The 17434-nt window shown below is 56.2% G+C and overlaps 4 protein-coding genes across 4 annotated transcripts; all 4 read right to left on the bottom strand.

Annotated features, from left to right (window-relative positions):
- Nucleotides 1-2008: 2008 nt before the first annotated feature.
- Nucleotides 2009-4201, bottom strand: ColSpa_09310 (uncharacterized protein; the record flags this gene model as incomplete). The annotated part of the gene is made up of 1 exon (XM_049275522.1): nucleotides 2009-4201. One exon carries the CDS (start codon nucleotides 4199-4201, stop codon nucleotides 2009-2011), a length of 2193 nt encoding a protein of 730 aa, XP_049131479.1.
- Nucleotides 4202-5542: 1341 nt separating this feature from the next.
- Nucleotides 5543-7041, bottom strand: ColSpa_09311 (ketol-acid reductoisomerase, mitochondrial; the record flags this gene model as incomplete). Its single annotated transcript, XM_049275523.1, has 5 exons — nucleotides 5543-5570; nucleotides 5641-6308; nucleotides 6369-6647; nucleotides 6710-6741; nucleotides 6831-7041. The coding sequence occupies 5 exons, from the start codon at nucleotides 7039-7041 to the stop codon at nucleotides 5543-5545; spliced, it is 1218 nt and encodes a 405-aa protein (XP_049131480.1).
- A 1195-nt stretch (nucleotides 7042-8236) lies between these two features.
- ColSpa_09312 (NEDD8-conjugating enzyme UBC12) lies at nucleotides 8237-8964 on the bottom strand (the record flags this gene model as incomplete). The annotated part of the gene is made up of 4 exons (XM_049275524.1): nucleotides 8237-8389; nucleotides 8454-8743; nucleotides 8804-8891; nucleotides 8944-8964. The coding sequence occupies 4 exons, from the start codon at nucleotides 8962-8964 to the stop codon at nucleotides 8237-8239; spliced, it is 552 nt and encodes a 183-aa protein (XP_049131481.1).
- Nucleotides 8965-9844: 880 nt separating this feature from the next.
- ColSpa_09313 (chitin synthase 1) lies at nucleotides 9845-12659 on the bottom strand (the record flags this gene model as incomplete). Its single annotated transcript, XM_049275525.1, has 3 exons — nucleotides 9845-9982; nucleotides 10039-12564; nucleotides 12630-12659. The coding sequence occupies 3 exons, from the start codon at nucleotides 12657-12659 to the stop codon at nucleotides 9845-9847; spliced, it is 2694 nt and encodes an 897-aa protein (XP_049131482.1).
- Between the last annotated feature and the right edge of the window lie 4775 nt (nucleotides 12660-17434).

Here is a 17434-nt window from a genome sequence, read left to right on the forward strand (position 1 = left end):
GAGGAGACGGGGAAGGGAGTTTGGAGAGACAGAGTATGTTACAACTGCTTCAATCAGACCCAAATCAAAGAAAGAAGAAAAATCAGAAGGATTTTATGTCTAGCCATGCTTTCAAGGGAAGGGGGTGGTTTCGGTAAAGGCTGTTGCTTACACTAGGATATATCAGAGACATCTACAGATGCGGAACAAGATCGTTAAAGTCAGTTGACTAGTCTCCGGTCGTACGGTGATCTCGAGTGCGTGAGACTGTCCCCTCCAGCGTGAGGCCGGCCTGGCAGCTTGCACCCCGTCTTGTGGTGTGTAACCTTTGGCATGACCGGTTTGCTCTCGGGCTCGGCCAAGCTGTCATAGTCAACGTCCATAGCGAGAGGCAGTAGGGTGTCAATCCCGTTGAGGCTCTTGACCGCAGCCGGAAGGGGTAGTCTACCATGGGCGGAGCCTTCTATGCAACGCATTGTCATGGGGGTTTGTGGGATCCATGAGTATATAAATCACTGCTTGGAGTGGCCTTTGAAAGTGCCATCGTGCATTGTAAGCCTGGCTCCTCGTCAGCTGGAAATAGCCTTACGGGATCTCCGGCAGTGGGCGTACGACGAGAGGTTGCCGCTGTCACTCTGAGACTTGGTCGGTATGGCGTACAACGTCCGCATGTTCTGGCCCTCATCAGTTTCCCGTCTCTCCGTGTGAGTATTCTTGATGTGTACGATGGAAAAAGATGAGGGAGAGTAGGTTGGAGGGGGGGGGGTCACTGACTAGTAGTGAGACTTTCTTCGCCGTCGCGGCGTTGCTATCCTTGGGCGGTGTGCTATGGCACAAGAGATTCTAAGAAGGGTCCCTTGGTCCGTGGCCACAGGGACGTAGACCTTGTTCATCAACTGCTGATGGAGGCTAGGTGGGTTGAGGATGAAGGGGGATTGCCATATTCCCCTTGGTACATATTCAGCGACGGTATCGAGACCAGCTGATGATATGGACACACGACGATTCTGCTAGAGTTCTTGTTTGGAAAAGGGGTAACCCCGCCTGCTGTGCATCACGGCCCGTCGTGGCAGAAAGCCAGAAGCAGCGTACCAATGTTATCTCTGCTATTTCGAGCAGCAACTCGCGTACTTTCAGAAATATGGCGAGTGAACAAGAGTTTTGATGTCAAAGTGTGGTAACCTCGCTGGCACCCTTTAATTGTTTTGGGTATATCAGACAGATGGTCGCTGGCCTCAAGATTCCGGAACCAACGCCAGTCACGTCCACTGTTGCCCAACCAGCCGACGCCTCGAGGCAACACATCCTCAACGCAGACTTCACAACGGGACGAGACGCGGTGGAGAGCCGAGTTGATTGACCTCGCAGAAACTACGATTAAGCCTCATGAGTAACGCAGACCAGCCTCACAATCCGCCAACTGCAGCGCCCGCATAACCGTACAGCATACACACACACACTGGCCACCACGAGCTCCAGGCCCGTCACCAAGCAGACACGCACACGGGGACCCAAAGAGTAGATAATAATATGTGCAATAAAACTGAACATTACCGATTCAAAGAGTTATGATGGTAGGGGGGATAAGTGGTTGATGTAGCAGAAACCACGAAGCCAGGTATTGGGGGGGAGGGGACGGTGCTTTGCTTACTCCAACACTCGACGAACCCACAAAGGTAAAAGACAAAAAAATCCGCCCATCAGGCGGCTTCATCAGAATAAACCACCGTCAACACAAGAAAATAATATATATAAAAACGCCACACCTCGAGTCGCCCCTCTCGCTCCTTTCATATCGGCCCAGACGTCATACAGAGTAAGCCAAGCCCCTGTTCCATCATGAGAACCAAAGCAAAAAGCCCAGAAAATAGGGAGACCCGTGGACGCCAGTTCGTTACGTCAATGCTTCTTCTTTCCTCCCCTGTTTGTCTTTCTTTCTCTCCTCTCGAATGCTTTGTCCGTTCATCGTTTGGTTTCGTTCGTTCGTCGTAGTAGTATAAGTTAAGGTTCAAAGTTATAAAGGATAGGATTAGTCTCCCCGTCCACGGTAGTTGCCCATCTTCTCAATCGAGCTCATGATGCCGCTCCGCGGACCGAACTCGCTCATCGGCCGGGGTCTCGGCAGACCTTTGGGTGCAGGGCCGTTGCTGCCCGTACGCTCGTGCACCGACCCGCGCGCGGCGATGGATCCGGGCGCCTTGAGGCCTGAGCTGCGGCCAATGCTGCTGCGGAAGTTGGTCTCCGTGTGGCTCCTGACCGGGGGTCCGGGCGTCCGCGTGGCAGCCGGGGTCGGCGCGGGCTTGGGCGGCTCCGGCGGAGCGAGCGTCTGGATCGACATCATCTCTTCGGCGAGCTGCACCAGCTCGCCCTTCTCGACGCGCTCCTGCGCGAGGAGGTCGCGAAGCTCCGAGTTGTCTCTCTTGACCGACATGACGACGGCCTCGAGCCTCTCGACATCGGCGCTGAGCTCCTTGATGTGAGCCGAGTCCCGGACGGCCCGGGCCTTGAACTCCTCCTCAGCGGCGGCCTGCGCGGGGTCGACGCGGGTGATGGTGTTGTCGCGGCGGATCCTCTCGTTCTCGTCGGTGAGCTCCTCAATCTTCACCTCCAGCTCGCGCACCTTCTTCTCCCAGCGGCTCTCGTAGCTCTTCTTGAGCGCGGCGACCTTGGTCTCGTGCTTGCCCTTGTAGAGCGCATGCAGCTCGCGGGCCACACGCTCGACGGCGATCTCAACCTCCTTCGAAGTCGCGGCCGTGCCTCCCTTGGGCGAGGAAGCCCTGTCGTCGACGGACTTGCCGGCGCGGAAGCTGGCCAGCTTGCTCTCGGCCTCTTGAGCCATGGTCTCGGCGGCCTCGCGTCGTCCCTCGCACTCGGCGAGCTTGGACTCAAGCTCCTCGCGCTCGCGCTGGGTGTGGGTGATCTCCTCCTTGACACTGCGGAGGACCTTTTCCATCTCGCGGCTGCTCTTCTCCCACATCTCCTTCTCCTCGGCGATTTGCTCTCGCATCGTCCGCTCTTCGCGGGCCTGCTCCAAGCTCTCGCCGACCCGCTTTTCCGCATCGCCGACGGCCGTCTTAAGGGAGAGGACCTCGGCTTCCTTGCCGCTCAGCGACGCCTTCAAGCTGCTAATCTCCGACAGGAAATTGGACTTGAGGCTCTCAAGCTCTCTGGGCGTGATGGTCGGGATGCTGCGGGGGGTGGGCAGGGGCGGAATGTCAAAGTCGAGAAGGTTCGACATTTGACGGGCGGGGGTAGCGTTAGGGTTTGTTCTGGAGGGCGATGTGTTGCCCCGCCTGGATGGTGATTTGTGCGGGAACCGCTGGCTGGCTGTGAAATCCAACAGGTTGGTGGAATTTCCCTCAGAGTCTGAGTGCTGCCGCGGGGTCTGCTCGTGCACAGTCTCTGGCCTTCCTCGCGGGGTCATGCCGCCGACGCTTGCATATTTTGTTGGGGTCTGGCCAAGTTTCGCGAACATGGTCAGGTTGGGCACGGCGGAGAAGGCGCTGAAGGTGCTCATCATGGACTCGTCGGGATGGGCCAGACTGCTCTGGTCCTCGTAGCCATTGCCCATCTCGTGGTGGTACTGCTCGCCTTCGCCCGTGCTTATCGTGCTCGCGTCGCCGATGGTCTCATCGTTCTCCAGCTCGGTCTCGTCGTCCTCAAAGATCTGGATCGCGTGCTTGAGGCCCTCGTTGTCGTGCATCACGTCGTCGAGGCTCACGGTGCGCTCGCGAGGGGGAGGAGACACGTTCCGGGCCGACTCGTTTGACGGGTTGCTGACTCTAACCGGGAACCGTTTGACCTTGTCGGAGGGAGAAATGACAGTCTTGCGCAGCGGGCTCCGCGCTTGCTTGTCCGATGTCTCGGAGCCGGCGAGTATTTTGAGCGGTGAGGGTGCAGTCCCAGACATGACACGAGAGTGGCGCTGGGGCTTGATTGCCGTCGCGGGCGCAGAGGGCGGCGACGGCGAGGAATCCGAAGGGGGAGAGGGTGGCATGTTCTCCTGGTCTCGGGTGATGTCGTCTACGAAATGCGAAGAGGTAGTGGTGGTTGTGGTGGTGGTGGAGGAAGTGTCGCTGCCGCTGTCATTACCGCCGCTCGTGGTTGTCTCAGTGCGGGTGTGGACCTCGTAGTGCTCAAAGGACCCGCGGTTCGTTGCTTCTTCAGTCAGGGCCGTCTCAATGTTCAGTCTAGATTCGTTTGTTGGTGACAAGGGCGTCATGGTGCGCAGGCTTGCCAAAGATAGCTAGGAGTCTTCGTTCGTTTGCAAGCGTTGGAAGCGCGGGAGACTAAAAAAGACGAGTCGTCAATTGATTGATATTTCGATGGGATGCCGAGCAAAACCCATTTTGGACTCGCTTGTGAGATGAAGGGGTGGGAAGGGGGCCAGGCTTGTTTGCTGTTGACAGAGCAACGACTACCGAAAGCATGCACTGCAGGGACAAAGGGGGTGGGGCCCACCTGGTGGGTGGTCGCCACGGCTGCCAAATCACACACCGACTCACCACCTTCACCGAGAAGTGGTTCGGTGAGGTGCGCTTCTCAACTCAGCGGTAGGAAACGCCGCCCTGTGGCATGCGCGTGGTTGACGAGGGAATCATCGTGTGCTTCAAGCCGTTCAACACCCGCAATCAATCATAACAGCGAAGCTCAGTACTTAAACATGACAGCGACCAAGGTCCATCAATTAACCTTCGGCAGTCTGAGCTTCAAGCAATTAGGCATTGACTGCGCGGTGCACAATGTGTTTGATCCCCCTAGACGCATGTGAAAACGCGGCAACAGGAGATGCACCGGAATGCAACACAGCACGAAACATGATCAATTGCGTGTAAAATCCCAATGGGAGGTCGTCTGTCTGCTGCATTGCATCACCTTTGCCTCAGCCGCCTCCGGCGAAGCACGATGATTCGATATTGAGCTCCCACCAGCAGACCACTGCTTCCATCCATGCTCCACGGAAACCGACATCAGACGATGATCTTGCACCATATCGAGGTAGCTTTACGCCAAGAGCATCTTCACTGTCGCGTCGGTGCTCAACGTCGTTGCAGTGCACCAGAATTCGATTTCCGGCCTGTGCCAGCGCTCTTTGCCTTGGAAAACAATACGGAGCAAACACCACACCGCCGACTGCCAACGTGTGTATCTCTCGCAAAGTTAAAGTAACGGATGCGTGGGGGCGCCAATTTGCGTCGCGGCCTGCTAGCGCAAGCTGTGAAAACCTATCAGTGGCCGTCAGCGAGTCAGAGCCCTTTCCGGTCCCTGCATGAACCGCCGACGTGCCCGGCGAGGCACAGGCATCAATCACGGCACAACCACCAAAGGTAACTGAAATTCGATTTGAGGCAGCAACAAAAATTGTGTTTGTGGACAGCAAAAAAAATGGTATTGAAGGATCCCAAAAGTCAAGATGCAAACTTTTGACCAAGCCCAGATCCCCTCGAATCCAGTCATATAAAGTACAAAAGTCCCCGTCCCCGGCACAGTGGTTAGGAAATGGCCAATTCCGAGTAAATTTTTTCATCATCTTCTCCCAAAGCAAAAAAAAAACACCGACCGTTTACTTCTGGTTCTCGGGACGCAGAGAGCTGTGGAAACGATTACGTTAGCTACGGTGGTCTCAAAGGTGTGGGGGTGGGTCGGGGCATGTCAACGTACCGGACGGCTCTGCCGGCTCTCCAGATCTCCAGGTTGCGGATCTCCTCCATCTCGGCCTCGAACTTCTGGCGGTAGTCCTTCTGGCCATTGTACTCGAGGGAGCGCTTGGTCTCGGAGCCGTCCTTGACGGCGTCGTAGAGGCTGTTGAAGACGGGCTTCAGGGCGTCCTTGAACTTGGGGGTCCAGTCGATGGCACCGCGGCGGGCGGTGGTGGAGCAGGCCTCGTACATCCAGTCCATGCCGTTGGCACCGATCAGGGGGTACAGAGACTGGGTGGCCTCCTCGACGGTCTCGTTGAAGGCCTCGCTGGGGGAGTGGCCGCGCTCGCGGAGGACCTCGTACTGAGCGAGGAACATGCCGTGGATACCGCCCATGAGGCAGCCACGCTCGCCGTAGAGGTCGGAGTAGACCTCCTTCTCGAAGGTGGTCTCGTAGAGGTAGCCAGAGCCGATGGCGACACCGAGGGCCTGGGCCTTCTCCTTGGCCTTTCCGGTGACGTCCTGGAAGACGGCGAAGGAGGAGTTGATGCCACGGCCCTCACGGAAGAGGGAGCGGACGGTGCGGCCAGAGCCCTTGGGAGCGACAAGGATGACGTCAATGTCCTTGGGGACGTCGACGTGGGTGACGTCCTTGAAGACGGGGGAGAAGCCGTGGGAGAAGTAGAGGGTCTTGGGAGGAGGAGTCAGCTTGAGCCAATTGACTCATCAGTTGCTTTGGAAATCACGCACCTTGCCCTTGACCAGCTGGGGCTTGATGGCGGGCCAGGTCTCGCTCTGAGCGGCGTCGGAGAGGAGGTTCATGACGATGGTACCACGGGAGATGGCCTCGTCGACGTCGAAGAGGTTCTTGCCCTCAACCCAGCCATCCTGCTGGGCGTCCTTCCAGGACTGACCGTTCTTGCGGACACCAACGATGACGTTGAGGCCGTTGTCACGGAGGTTCAGACCCTGGCCGTGACCCTGGGAACCGTAGCCGATGAGGGCGAGGGTGTCGTTCTTGAAGTACTCCTGCAAACGATTGTTAGCTCCAATTACCTCATTCTCACGGAGTTTTGGTGGATGTGACTCACCAAGAGCTTCTCCTGGGGCCAGTCGGCACGCTCTGTGGGCATAGACGTTAGCAAATTGCTCTCCGTCTCATCTCGCGAGTCATTCCGCCGAGGCGGCTCTTTGGGCTTGTCGCTGTCTTACCGTAGACGTCCTCCTTGTGGCCGGCGAAGTCAATCGTCTTGACACCGCGAGCCTGCTGTTGGGCAGGGGCGGCAAAGGCCTTGTTGACCTGGGCAGAGGCGCGGACGAGGTTGCGGGCAGCAACGAAGGTGCGCTGCTGGGTAGCAGGCTTGGCCGCCAACTGGCGAGCCATTGGCGAGCGAAGCGCCTTGGAGAAGCTGCGGGAGGCCATCTTGACTGTGTTTTGAGGGGAGGGGAGGGGAGTGGAGAGGGTATCCGTACAAGACAATTGTAAGGAAGAAGAAAGAGAGATGATGAAGAACAGAGTTTCAGCGATGAGAAAAGGCGTTTGGAATTGGGAAATTTTTTACTGGCGTAGAGACGGCCAAGCTGACCCCCGACTTCGGCCCAGCTTGCTTTCGCCTGCGTGCGTCTGGCGGCCTGGCCTGTGCCAATTGGTGGGGAAGCCCTCTCCAGCGTCCGGGGTTCGGTAGGGGTGGCCCTCCAAATGCTCCAAGCTGCGCCAAGTCGGAGAGGGGAGGGGGGAGCGGGTACAGTGGACTTTGGAGACGGCATGGGTTTTGCTGGGCTAAGGGGGTCACCTCTACTTGTTCCGTTCCTATTTGACAGCGGCCTTACCTAAGAATCTCGGGGAGCAATCAACGTTATTGCCGGCGAGGCGGGTGTTCACCACTTGGGCAGCGTATTGTGGGGCAGGAGAGGACCCACCCGGAGCGACATCGTAGTTCAATTTCCAACCCAGGAGTCATACCACACTGGGCCGCAGGCGGAATCTCACCGACAACTTGGGCGCCGGCTACGGCCCTTGAGCTCTGCCTGCGGCCTCCCCTCTGGACCCTGACCGGTCACCGGCGCTGCTATGACTCCTGTCTCGGGAAGCTGTGACTCCTTTCCAGCTTGCTCTGCTCCGAGGGTCGCTATATCGGCCCGTTGATTGGTTTTTTGGTGATGTTGTTAGGTACTCTGGCGCGGTAACACAGCAACACTCTTTGCATTCCATAGTCATCTACCACTACCTCTCTCGAAGCTCCCTCCGTCTACTCGGGCAGCCACGTGTAGCTTACTTTCCCTACGTCCGGTTCGTTGGCCAAATCTTTGGATCAAGCCCATAAGTCTCTTCCAACCGTATCCCCTCTACCTAAGCACGATGTCTCGCCCGATAATTGTCCTCTTCGTAATTTGATATCTTGTCTCCTTAAAAACGCCGGACGATGATGCTTGCTTTTATGCCCACCGACCTTCGAAATGCGCACTCCTACTGCACCCGTCACCAAACTGCCCTGCCTGTTTGTCCGTCTATGGTATCAAAGCGGCTTCCGGTCTCCTGTCTCGTCCACGGGGTTGTGGTTGTGTCGTCCAGGAGATCGCAAGCAAAATGACGGACGTTCGAAAGACCGTCGACGACCTTATTTCAGAACGCGATCGTAGCTCTGGCCCTTGACGGAGCCACCACCCATCGCGGTCCGGACGTTTCGCTTGAACCCTTCTCGGTTGAGTCGGAGGTCTTCGGCGGCCTCCTTGTTCAGGGGATCGGAGGCATTGGGCTCAAGGAAAAGGAACTGTATAGGAAATCAGTCAGCCGGTGTTCTACCCGCAGAGGTGTTCAACCGGATCAAAACATACCTGGAGTCCGACGATGACCGCGTTCAAGTTGAGCACGGGCTTCCAGTCCTCGCGCAGAATGTTCAGGCACACCTTGCCCTCAAGATCAATGTTGGGATGGTAGATCTTCTCCTTGCACCGGACCTTTGGCGGCTCGTGGGGAAAGTTCTGGTTGATGTCGAATGTGAATGTGAATCGTCCGGTCCGGTACATGCCCTCGTCAGGCTCAATCGTCAACGTGAAGTGGAGGATGTCGTCGGGATCCGGGAAGTCGGTCTTCATTGTCGAACCAAGGGACAACTCCGAAAGATCTGAATGCAACCGTCAGCGACAAAGCTACCGCTTTCTAGGCCTTACTGGGGGGGTCGTACCTTTCTGCACCCGGAGCTGAGCAGCCGTCACCTTCTTCTTTTTACCTCCCGCAGCGTCGGCATTTTCAGCCTTCTGCTGCTCCTTCTTCTGTAGAGACGTCAGCTCCACACTTGTACGGGCAGGTTCGGCGGCCACGTACCATAGACCAAATCTTTAACATCTTGACCGATCTTTGGAGGGGTCTGCGGAGGGGAGGTTCTTGGTGGGGCTGTCGGTAGGAAGGATGAGTGTGCGTGTGGCCTGGGCTGCGTACAAGAGGTCGTTCAGCCTGAAAGGATGATGCAGGTCTCCGCAAAAGTGTCGCCTGCGCTTAAGTAAATCAGTCGAAAAAGAGAGTTGTCTCCGTTCGGAATCTTGCGATCTTGCTACGGCGGAAGGCAGCCTGGAGGAGCGGACCAACTGGGCACCAGTCAATGCGGTCACTTCCTGGTTAAGATAAGATAGGGTCAGGTTTCGGTTTCCCCGAGGATCTGCCGGCTGAGGTCAGTCAGGGTTTGGCCAAGAACGTGAGGAGCGAAGTCTTCGATATGACACAGGGTTCACAGAGATGGTCTCGGGTAAGTAAAGCGATGGAGAAACTTTTTTTGCCAATTCAAGTTTAAACCAGAGCATGTGTGGCGCTCTCTACCCTAGCAAACTGGGCAAACGCCGATTATCGCCCACTACATATGGCTCAGGCTGCGGCTTAGAAATGGGTTTTCAGGTTTCTCGAATAACAACATGCACTTCACAGAAAGCTCTAGACAACGGTCTGGTTCGAATCATCATTGTATGAAAAATAAACCTAAGGTATTGTACTCATGTGTGAACGCCATGAATGCTGCTTAATCGAAACTACTTTTTACTGGTCTTCCGCCCACATCATCAAGAATCTGTCGAGTACCGTGTCCATTATTACTAAACACATACCCTGAATGTAAACACCGGCGGATTCGTTACAATGAGCCAAAGTTGGCAAGAGTACAGTCTTCCCTCTGATACACGCCCCAGTCGACGTTGGAAAGCGAATCGCTCGTCTGGGGACAACATCTCCCAACCGCTTACCGTCTGGCGAAGCAGCACATGATACCGGTCCTGCCCAAGAACCACAAGAATCCGAAGAAACGGACCAACGAGAGGATGGCAGTGGAGTACAGCAAGAAGCTAAAGTAAGAGGCAGTACGCTTGGATGCGGTATCCTGGAAAGAAAAGTCAGTAAAATGCACTTGTTTTGCTGCGCGAGGGTACAACTTACGCCAATGCCAAACGAGTTGAAGTTATCGCTCGTGATGACAATGATCAAGAAGGTGTTGGAAAAGAGCCAAGTCACGACCAGACCGGTACGGAAAGACTTGTAGGAGTCCTCAATGTCGGGCTTCTCAACCTCTTCCGCCTCCTTGTAGGGCTCCAGAGCGCGCTTGACAGTGGACTCAAACTGACTGTCAATGTCCTCTTGCGGCTTATCAATTTCTTCCACCACGGCCTCGTCCTTCTCACCCTTGCTGACGTGTGCAGAAGGCAGTGCCTCAGTCTTGTCCGAACCCTTCGTACCCCAGGACACATCGTGCCAGTTGTTGAAGGCGTAGACCATGAGAATGTTGATGTAAGTCGACATGAGGACGAGGTAATGAGGGAAGGAGGTAAACATGTGCCAGGGGTCGAGGTACATGAAGGAGGCGATGAAGTTGAGACCGTAGATGGTGACCAGGGCGACGAGAATGACACCAGCGGCGTTCGTGCCTCCGAAGAAACTGGCGACGAAGTCCGCACCGGAGTCGAGACTGATCTGCTCGCCGATGGGCTTCTTGAAAGCTTGAACGACCAGGTACATCGAGAGAACCAAGATGTAAGACTGGATGAGACCGAATACGACGAAAGAAGCGATGTAGGTGTACTTGGAACCCTTGGGTCTGTTACCCAGAGCCAGGATGAACTGCAAGATGACGAAGGCCAGATAGAGATACTTGAGCAGAGCGTTGACGATGGGCGTCGCTGTGTCGCCGAAAGGCCAGCCATGACGGGCAACCTCGGGGTCGTCGGAAACGACCGCGGTACCGACGAGATCCATGATGACAGTTGTGGTCAGGTAGTAAGAACCCAAACTGAACCATGTGAAGAGGACCTGGAGGACGTTGTAGATGAGCTGGATGTGGAAGAAGATCATGCGGATGATGTTGTGGCCAGACTTGTACATGCGACCGAAGTGCATGAGCGAGTACAGAGAGGCGGCGAAGGAACCATTGAGCCAACGACGACGCTGGCTGATGAACTCAGCCGCGCCCTCGGGAACGTCGGTCTCACCCTTGGCGGCCTTGATGTACGACAAATGCCACTTCTGGCCGGCCTTGGCGACCAGCTCGAAGCAAAGAATACGATCCTCGGCCAAGAACATGTTCTTTTTGAAAATGTTCATTCCGTCGATACCCTTCTTACCGAGAATCTTGGACAGGGTGTGGTCACCGTGGAAGTACTGCTCGAGCGGACGACCCATAATGGCGCGGAAGCGGTAGGCAGAGAAAGCACCGGGCAACACGGAGACGTAACCGAACGAACTTTCGAGAGGCTTGTCCAGAATGTTGGAGATCTTGTACTCAAAGTTCTGGACGGCGACGAGGGGGTTGAGAAGCTTCTTGCCTCCCTTGCCCAACATGGCGTGAATCTCGCCACAAGCACCACCAAGGTCTTTGTCGTTGTAGAAACCCTCCCAAAGCGCGAGCAGCGATCGGGGACTGGGTTTGGTACCAGCATCGATGAGAATGCAGACCTCGGGGTTCAGAATACGACCGAAGGCGTTAAAGAGCCATCTGTGGGAGTTGATCTTCTTGCTGTTCTTCTGCTTCAAGCAGAAAATGAACTGCACGGGAGGGAGGGTCGAGGGGCCATCGTCGACGGGGCGGATGAGCTGCTGGTTGGGCGTGACTGACAGCTGGGAGGTGTACTCGAAGATGTGGGCAACGGTCTCCTTGCCGTCAACATCCTTCTTCACCACACCGTCCTGGTAGATACCGACAGTGGCCAAGACGTCCAAAACGTTCTTGTCAGTCTTCTCGATACCGTCGAAAACGAGACAGACAACAATCTTTTGCCAGGCAGGGCCACCCTTGTTCCAGAAAGTGGACTTCTTCAGGTTGACGATGTCGCGGATGTTCTGCATAACACCGTGAAGGGTTCTGGACAACAGCACCTTGTCTTCGTTGTAGTAGGTGATGGCGATGAGCAGCTCGGTGTGTCTGTTATACATTCTGGGGCGCAAATCGTAACCGTTCTTGAGGGTGAAATCGTTGGGGTCGCAAGTGGCGGCCGTGTAGCGCATCTTCATGAACTCCTCACTACCGCCCTCGACGTCACGGTACTTTGGCTGGACAGCGTTCTTGATAGCACTGGGGACGGGGTAATCGATACTCAGGACGGAGCCCTGAGTAAGCTTGATCTTACGGGTCGCATAACGCTTCAGACCGCCACCCTGGTTGCCGGGCTGCTGTCTGCGGGTCCAGCTCTCGTCGGCGTCGACAGTAGAGGCGGGTCGGCCGTAGCCAAAGCCGCCGTTGGGATCCGAGTCGAGCTCGTTGCTATACCCAGAGGTGAAGGCCGTCTCACCGGGAACTGGTGTCCGGGCACCGGCGCCAGGCGCGTATGATTCTGTGAGACTGTAGGCGGAAACAGGGCGGCCGGGGACGTCGCCAGCCCCGAGGTGGCTCTCGTACGGAGCAGGTGCGTGAGGGTCCCTCAGCAGAGACTGGCCGGCTTCATCAACTCCCTCGTCCTGGGGTGGCAGGTGGTACTGGAGAGGGAAGAAATCAGCAATTGAAAAGTTTTTGGTTTTTGGAGAAGTAGAGGCAAGCTTACTCTGCCAGTGCCAGGAGGAAGGTCCTGCATGTTGTGGCCATCATAATCGTTCTCGTGCCCCCGCGGTAAGCCATGGTTGCTGGAGGCGAGCTCAGGAGTAGCTGATGCCGGTAGGAATACGAGGAATGATGAAGGGTTTTTCCTGCTTCGTGGCAGGCGGGTTAAGGTAGGTAGGGCTGATTATGTTTCTCGGTCGGGAGAGACTCAGGAGGAGGAAGGCCTAGGTCGAGTGGGTTAGGACTGGAGTGATATGTGTCACGCGGTTGAGCGCGAACAAAGGCGCTTGTAGGTTCGAGATTTGCAGCCTGGAAAGCCACGACCCCGGTAACGAGTGGTGAAGCGAAGGAGGGAAAAACCAGAGAGATGGGGATGGATGGAGGGCTGGGGCAAGAGGAGTAGAAGGGGAGAAGGTGGTGATGCAGGACGGGGCAGCAAATGGTTAAAAAAGGGTCCTTTACGGGCTGGCGGCTTTGCGCGGTGGGAAGCTGGCACCTGGTGTGGGCGTGGGAGTGGGAATGGCAGCGCCAGTGGAGGATGGCTGAGCGAGGATCAGAATAGCTTTGGGAATGGGCCAGCTGGGCTGAGGGTACGTAGGTAGGGGAGGAGAGACAGGCTGTACCGTGAGCAAGGTACCTTACTTACCGAGTAGAACAGTTGCTGTAGAGAAGACGAGGCAACGAACGGTGAGCGAGAGAAGGAGAGAGAGCGAAGGGGGGAGAGAGAAAGAGAGAGGTACCTCGAGATGGTGCGGGATGGGAATAGGAGAAGTCACTCTTTTGCGTCCCTCCCCGGACTGTTTCCTTGGGACGAGTGAGGTGCGGTACGCAGTTACGAGGATGTGAGACCAGCGTAGTGTATGCGCGCGTGTGTGTGTGTGTGTGTAGTGAGCTGTTCTGCCGTTCCATCTCCTTTCTGCACCTCAAGAGATGTCAAGAAAAAGCCAAGGTACCTGGCTCCATACTCTGCAGCCATGCAAAGGACAGGTACCTCGACTTTTTTATCCCGTACTCGCTAGCTTGCTCCATATTCTCACCTCACGTCAACAAACTGGGGAAGCTGTGGCTTAGCGCTGCTTAGCCTAGGCATCGCGCTGCTGCACGATGAACAACACAATACAACCATCTTGCTGGCCCTGCTCTCCGTCGCTCTGCCGCTCCCAACCTACCTCTACCCACATCCATGGCAAACCCGGGTGCCGTGAACAAGCATGAGCCTGAACAAGAATTTCGTCCAGAATCCAGACCACCCTTTCCAGCTAGGTTTGCGGCTTTCGTCGAGGTTGTCTCCCTGCCTTTTTACCTCATGTCAGTGCATTTTATTCCGTCCCTTCTACGTACGCTATGGCACAGGCCGTGGGAAGACGACGGACAACGGATGGACTGGCTGGGAATGGCTGACTTCACTGAGCCTATCCAACCCGGCCAACCCGCCACATCCCCAAGCCAGCAGGTGGTCCTGACTCCTGGGGGGCCCCCGTCTTGTGCCAGCCAGGGAAAGACCAATGCCGTGAACCGTCGCCAACCCCGTCCCTCCTCCTCCTCCTCCATCTTTCTTTCTTCCTAACCTAGGTACCAGTACCTTTTCTCTGAGCCTATCCATCCCGTTCCCTTCCCATCCAAGATCCATCCTGGTTGGATGGTCGCGGTCCGTCACTTGTTGCTAGCCAACCATCAACAATGCAACGAAAAAGCAAGACAACACCCGCCCAGGCGTTCATCACGAGCTGGTCCGGCAACCAGTCGGACGCGAAAAGGGTCGCATTCGAGAAAAAATAAAAACCGGGGCCGGTACCAACTACGTCACGCCTTCCCCCCCCCTCAAGGCCTCAAGCTGGCAAGCCGAAACCCCCGGTCGTCGCTCTTGGCCCTTGCATCTTGTCTGCCCCCTGGCCTTGCGCCTTCAACCAGTCCATTCAGGCATGAGATCGACTCTAAAACACCTTGCAACCAATGCCATTTGCTGCCAACAATGCTGCCTCTCCAGGAGGGGGCAATCAACTCCCACCACCACCATCTCTCTGTTAGTTGCTACAGAGAAAGGGCACGCACCGGCAAGGAAAAGGAGAAAGCAAAGCTAGAAACACGACGCCATACCCTTGCCTGCATCTGTCGTGCCACAACCGCCATTCAGCCATCATCCTTGGCTCCCATTGGGAAGAGGGACGAGCTGCGCAGCGGGAAAGAACAGCAACAGTGGCTTGTGTTCGGCAGACTTTCGGGCGGCCCTGGTCCCGCCGTTTCTCGCCCCTCCTTCCATCTCATCTTTGGTTGTCAGACTCAGCACATTGCAGATAGGATAGGTCGACAAGGACACTCTGGGAAGAGTCAGGGCACGCAGAGATCATGTCAGCACCAAGAGCTGACGGGAGATGGAACCCGGCAAGCTCACTTTTCTACCGACTCTCTCCCTCGCAAGGGGCTGTTCCTGTAGGAACCATGAGGGCACGACAGAAGAAAAAGAACGAGATTGGAAGGCCCATAGGCAGAGAGCAAAGGGCCAGCCACAAGACGCCAGAACTGCAGACCCTGAATAAGGCAACGCATTCGAGGAACGACACTGGCAACATTGGACTGTTAGTGGCACCGCCTGTACGACCCTCTGCATCTAGTTGAGACGCGTGTACATCTCAACGCTCCACTCGTCGCCCAGGATCCTGCGGCTTCCACGAACATTCTGAAACGGGTCTCTCCTGAGTCCTCCGCTCTGCCTGGGTATCCAGCGACTTGGCTTTGCAGCTGAGTGCCGTGCTATGCCAACAACGGAGCGTCTCTTTCGTCGTCTTACGTCCAGTCGACGCTACGGACCACGGGTCACAATTTTGACGAGCCATATCCCCTGCTGCGCATCTCCCCTCTGGAACTGCAAATCTCTCTTACCCGCAAGTATGGAACCCGCCGTTTTATTGTCTTCTGCTTGTCTCGTTTCCACCATCACGGACGAGATTCCTCTTTTGTTCAGCCCGATGTCTCGAACTCGGCCTTCATCGTCATGCTCTCTGTCTTGCTGCTTTGTTTGCACTGCTTCCACCGGACAACGAATAACCCCATTCCTGATTCCGCCACACTATGCGTCGCAGCAGCAGCAGCAGCAACAGACGATGGAAAGGCGGAACTCCATCCGAGGTTTAATATCGCGTGCGTACGTAGCCCCCAACCAGGCACAGATCCGTTATTGACACTGCTTCGAGCTGCACCTGCATCCGCGGTTTGTTCGTCGTTTGCCAGCTCGGGTACGGGGGGGCCCGTCAGGAGAACAGAAGCCCAAAAATAGTAAGATTGGGCTGGGGCTGATCGACTGGGGGGCTGAGGCGGTGCACCCACCCCACTCACGCCTTGCGTCGCGGCATAGCACATTTGGCGGTGGACGGGACGATTGCACCATCAAACCATCAGACTCCTTCTAGGCGCTAGCACGCCTTCACCAATTCGACACAAGGGAATTTGGCCCCGCCTAATCGCTCCGGCGAGCGGCTGCCAAACGCCTCTCGCAAATACCCTGTGCCCTACGCTTGCGGCCAGTGCCGACGAGGGCTCAGCCATCATCAGCCTCAACGCGGTTTCTGACTTGCACAAAGTGTCTGCACATTGGCGGATTCTATTAAGTATCATTGCAAATCGCTCTGCTCTACCTGTTAGCTCAACACTTGTTTCGCGGACCTGTCCGGAGGTGCGGTAACCCGGCCATACCTCTCCAGGCGCTTTCCTAGGAGGATCTGACTTGGATAGGCAGCTCGGGTCCGTTTCGGTCACCGTCCTGACTGCAGGCATGAGACGAAAGATTCCAGCCCTAGGAACTATCCCCAGGAACCATCGCGAAGGAGGCCTCGGCCGTGTTCGTTGGCCGCAGTCGTTCTCATTGACATACATACACACACACACACACACACACACACACACACACACACACACACACACACACACACACACACACACACACACACACCGTTGTTCAGACGGGCAACAGCTATTAGTGTATCACAGCTCCAGCGCAGTTCTTCGCGCTCTCAAGCCAGAGTTCGCATGTCGGCTCCGTATGTCACCTTCCCTCCGGCGCGTTCACATAGGAATCCCGTCGCGGGTTGACCGAGCGAACCGTCGGCGATGCCGTCGCGGTGCTGTGGCTCAGGCATCCACCACAACAGCACTGGTCGGTGGGAGCATGCCGCTTCCCACTACACGAGCCTCAGTCCCGGCTGGCTCAGAACTTTTCTACACCGCCTTTCATATTTTTCCTTTGAAGCCTCCACATCAGCGGACCTTTTGCGTTACAGAGTGTACATTGTTCGTAAGTGTGATCGACGGCCTAGGGTAAAAGGGGCCCTCCCGTAACTCAATGCTATCACTGACCAGGCGAATTTTGCCGATGTCATTGAAGTTGGGGACCGTAGGCTTCGGACGCCCTGCCTCAATGTACCTTTGCGGGTTTCCAGGGCAGGACCTTGCCCGGGATGTGGAAGCAAAAAGGCCAGAGTGAAGTCACTCGGTGGAAGCCAGCTGGGAGAGGCAAGGCCGAGCCCCAAGTGACGTGTGTCTCGGTGGCACACGGGGATCACGTATCAAAGCCTGGAAGGGTTCACGGGTCCAGAGATCGGACGGAGGCCCCCATTCGGAATGCCGGCTTATGACTGAGCATGGTTGAGCTGCAACATGCGATGCTGGCATCGTGACATTCTAGCCTCTGACTCGTGTCCATGGCCTCGGGGAAATACAAGTATGGCGCAGGACCGCCCGTGCTCGGAACTTTCCTGAGTTTGCCTCCTGGCAAGAACGCACGCCTTCCATCGCCTTCGCTCCCGATCACCATCG

This window comes from Colletotrichum spaethianum (assembly GCF_022836535.1).
Source record: "Colletotrichum spaethianum MAFF 239500 DNA, contig27, whole genome shotgun sequence".
In the NCBI taxonomy this organism is placed as follows: Eukaryota; Fungi; Ascomycota; class Sordariomycetes; order Glomerellales; family Glomerellaceae; genus Colletotrichum; species Colletotrichum spaethianum.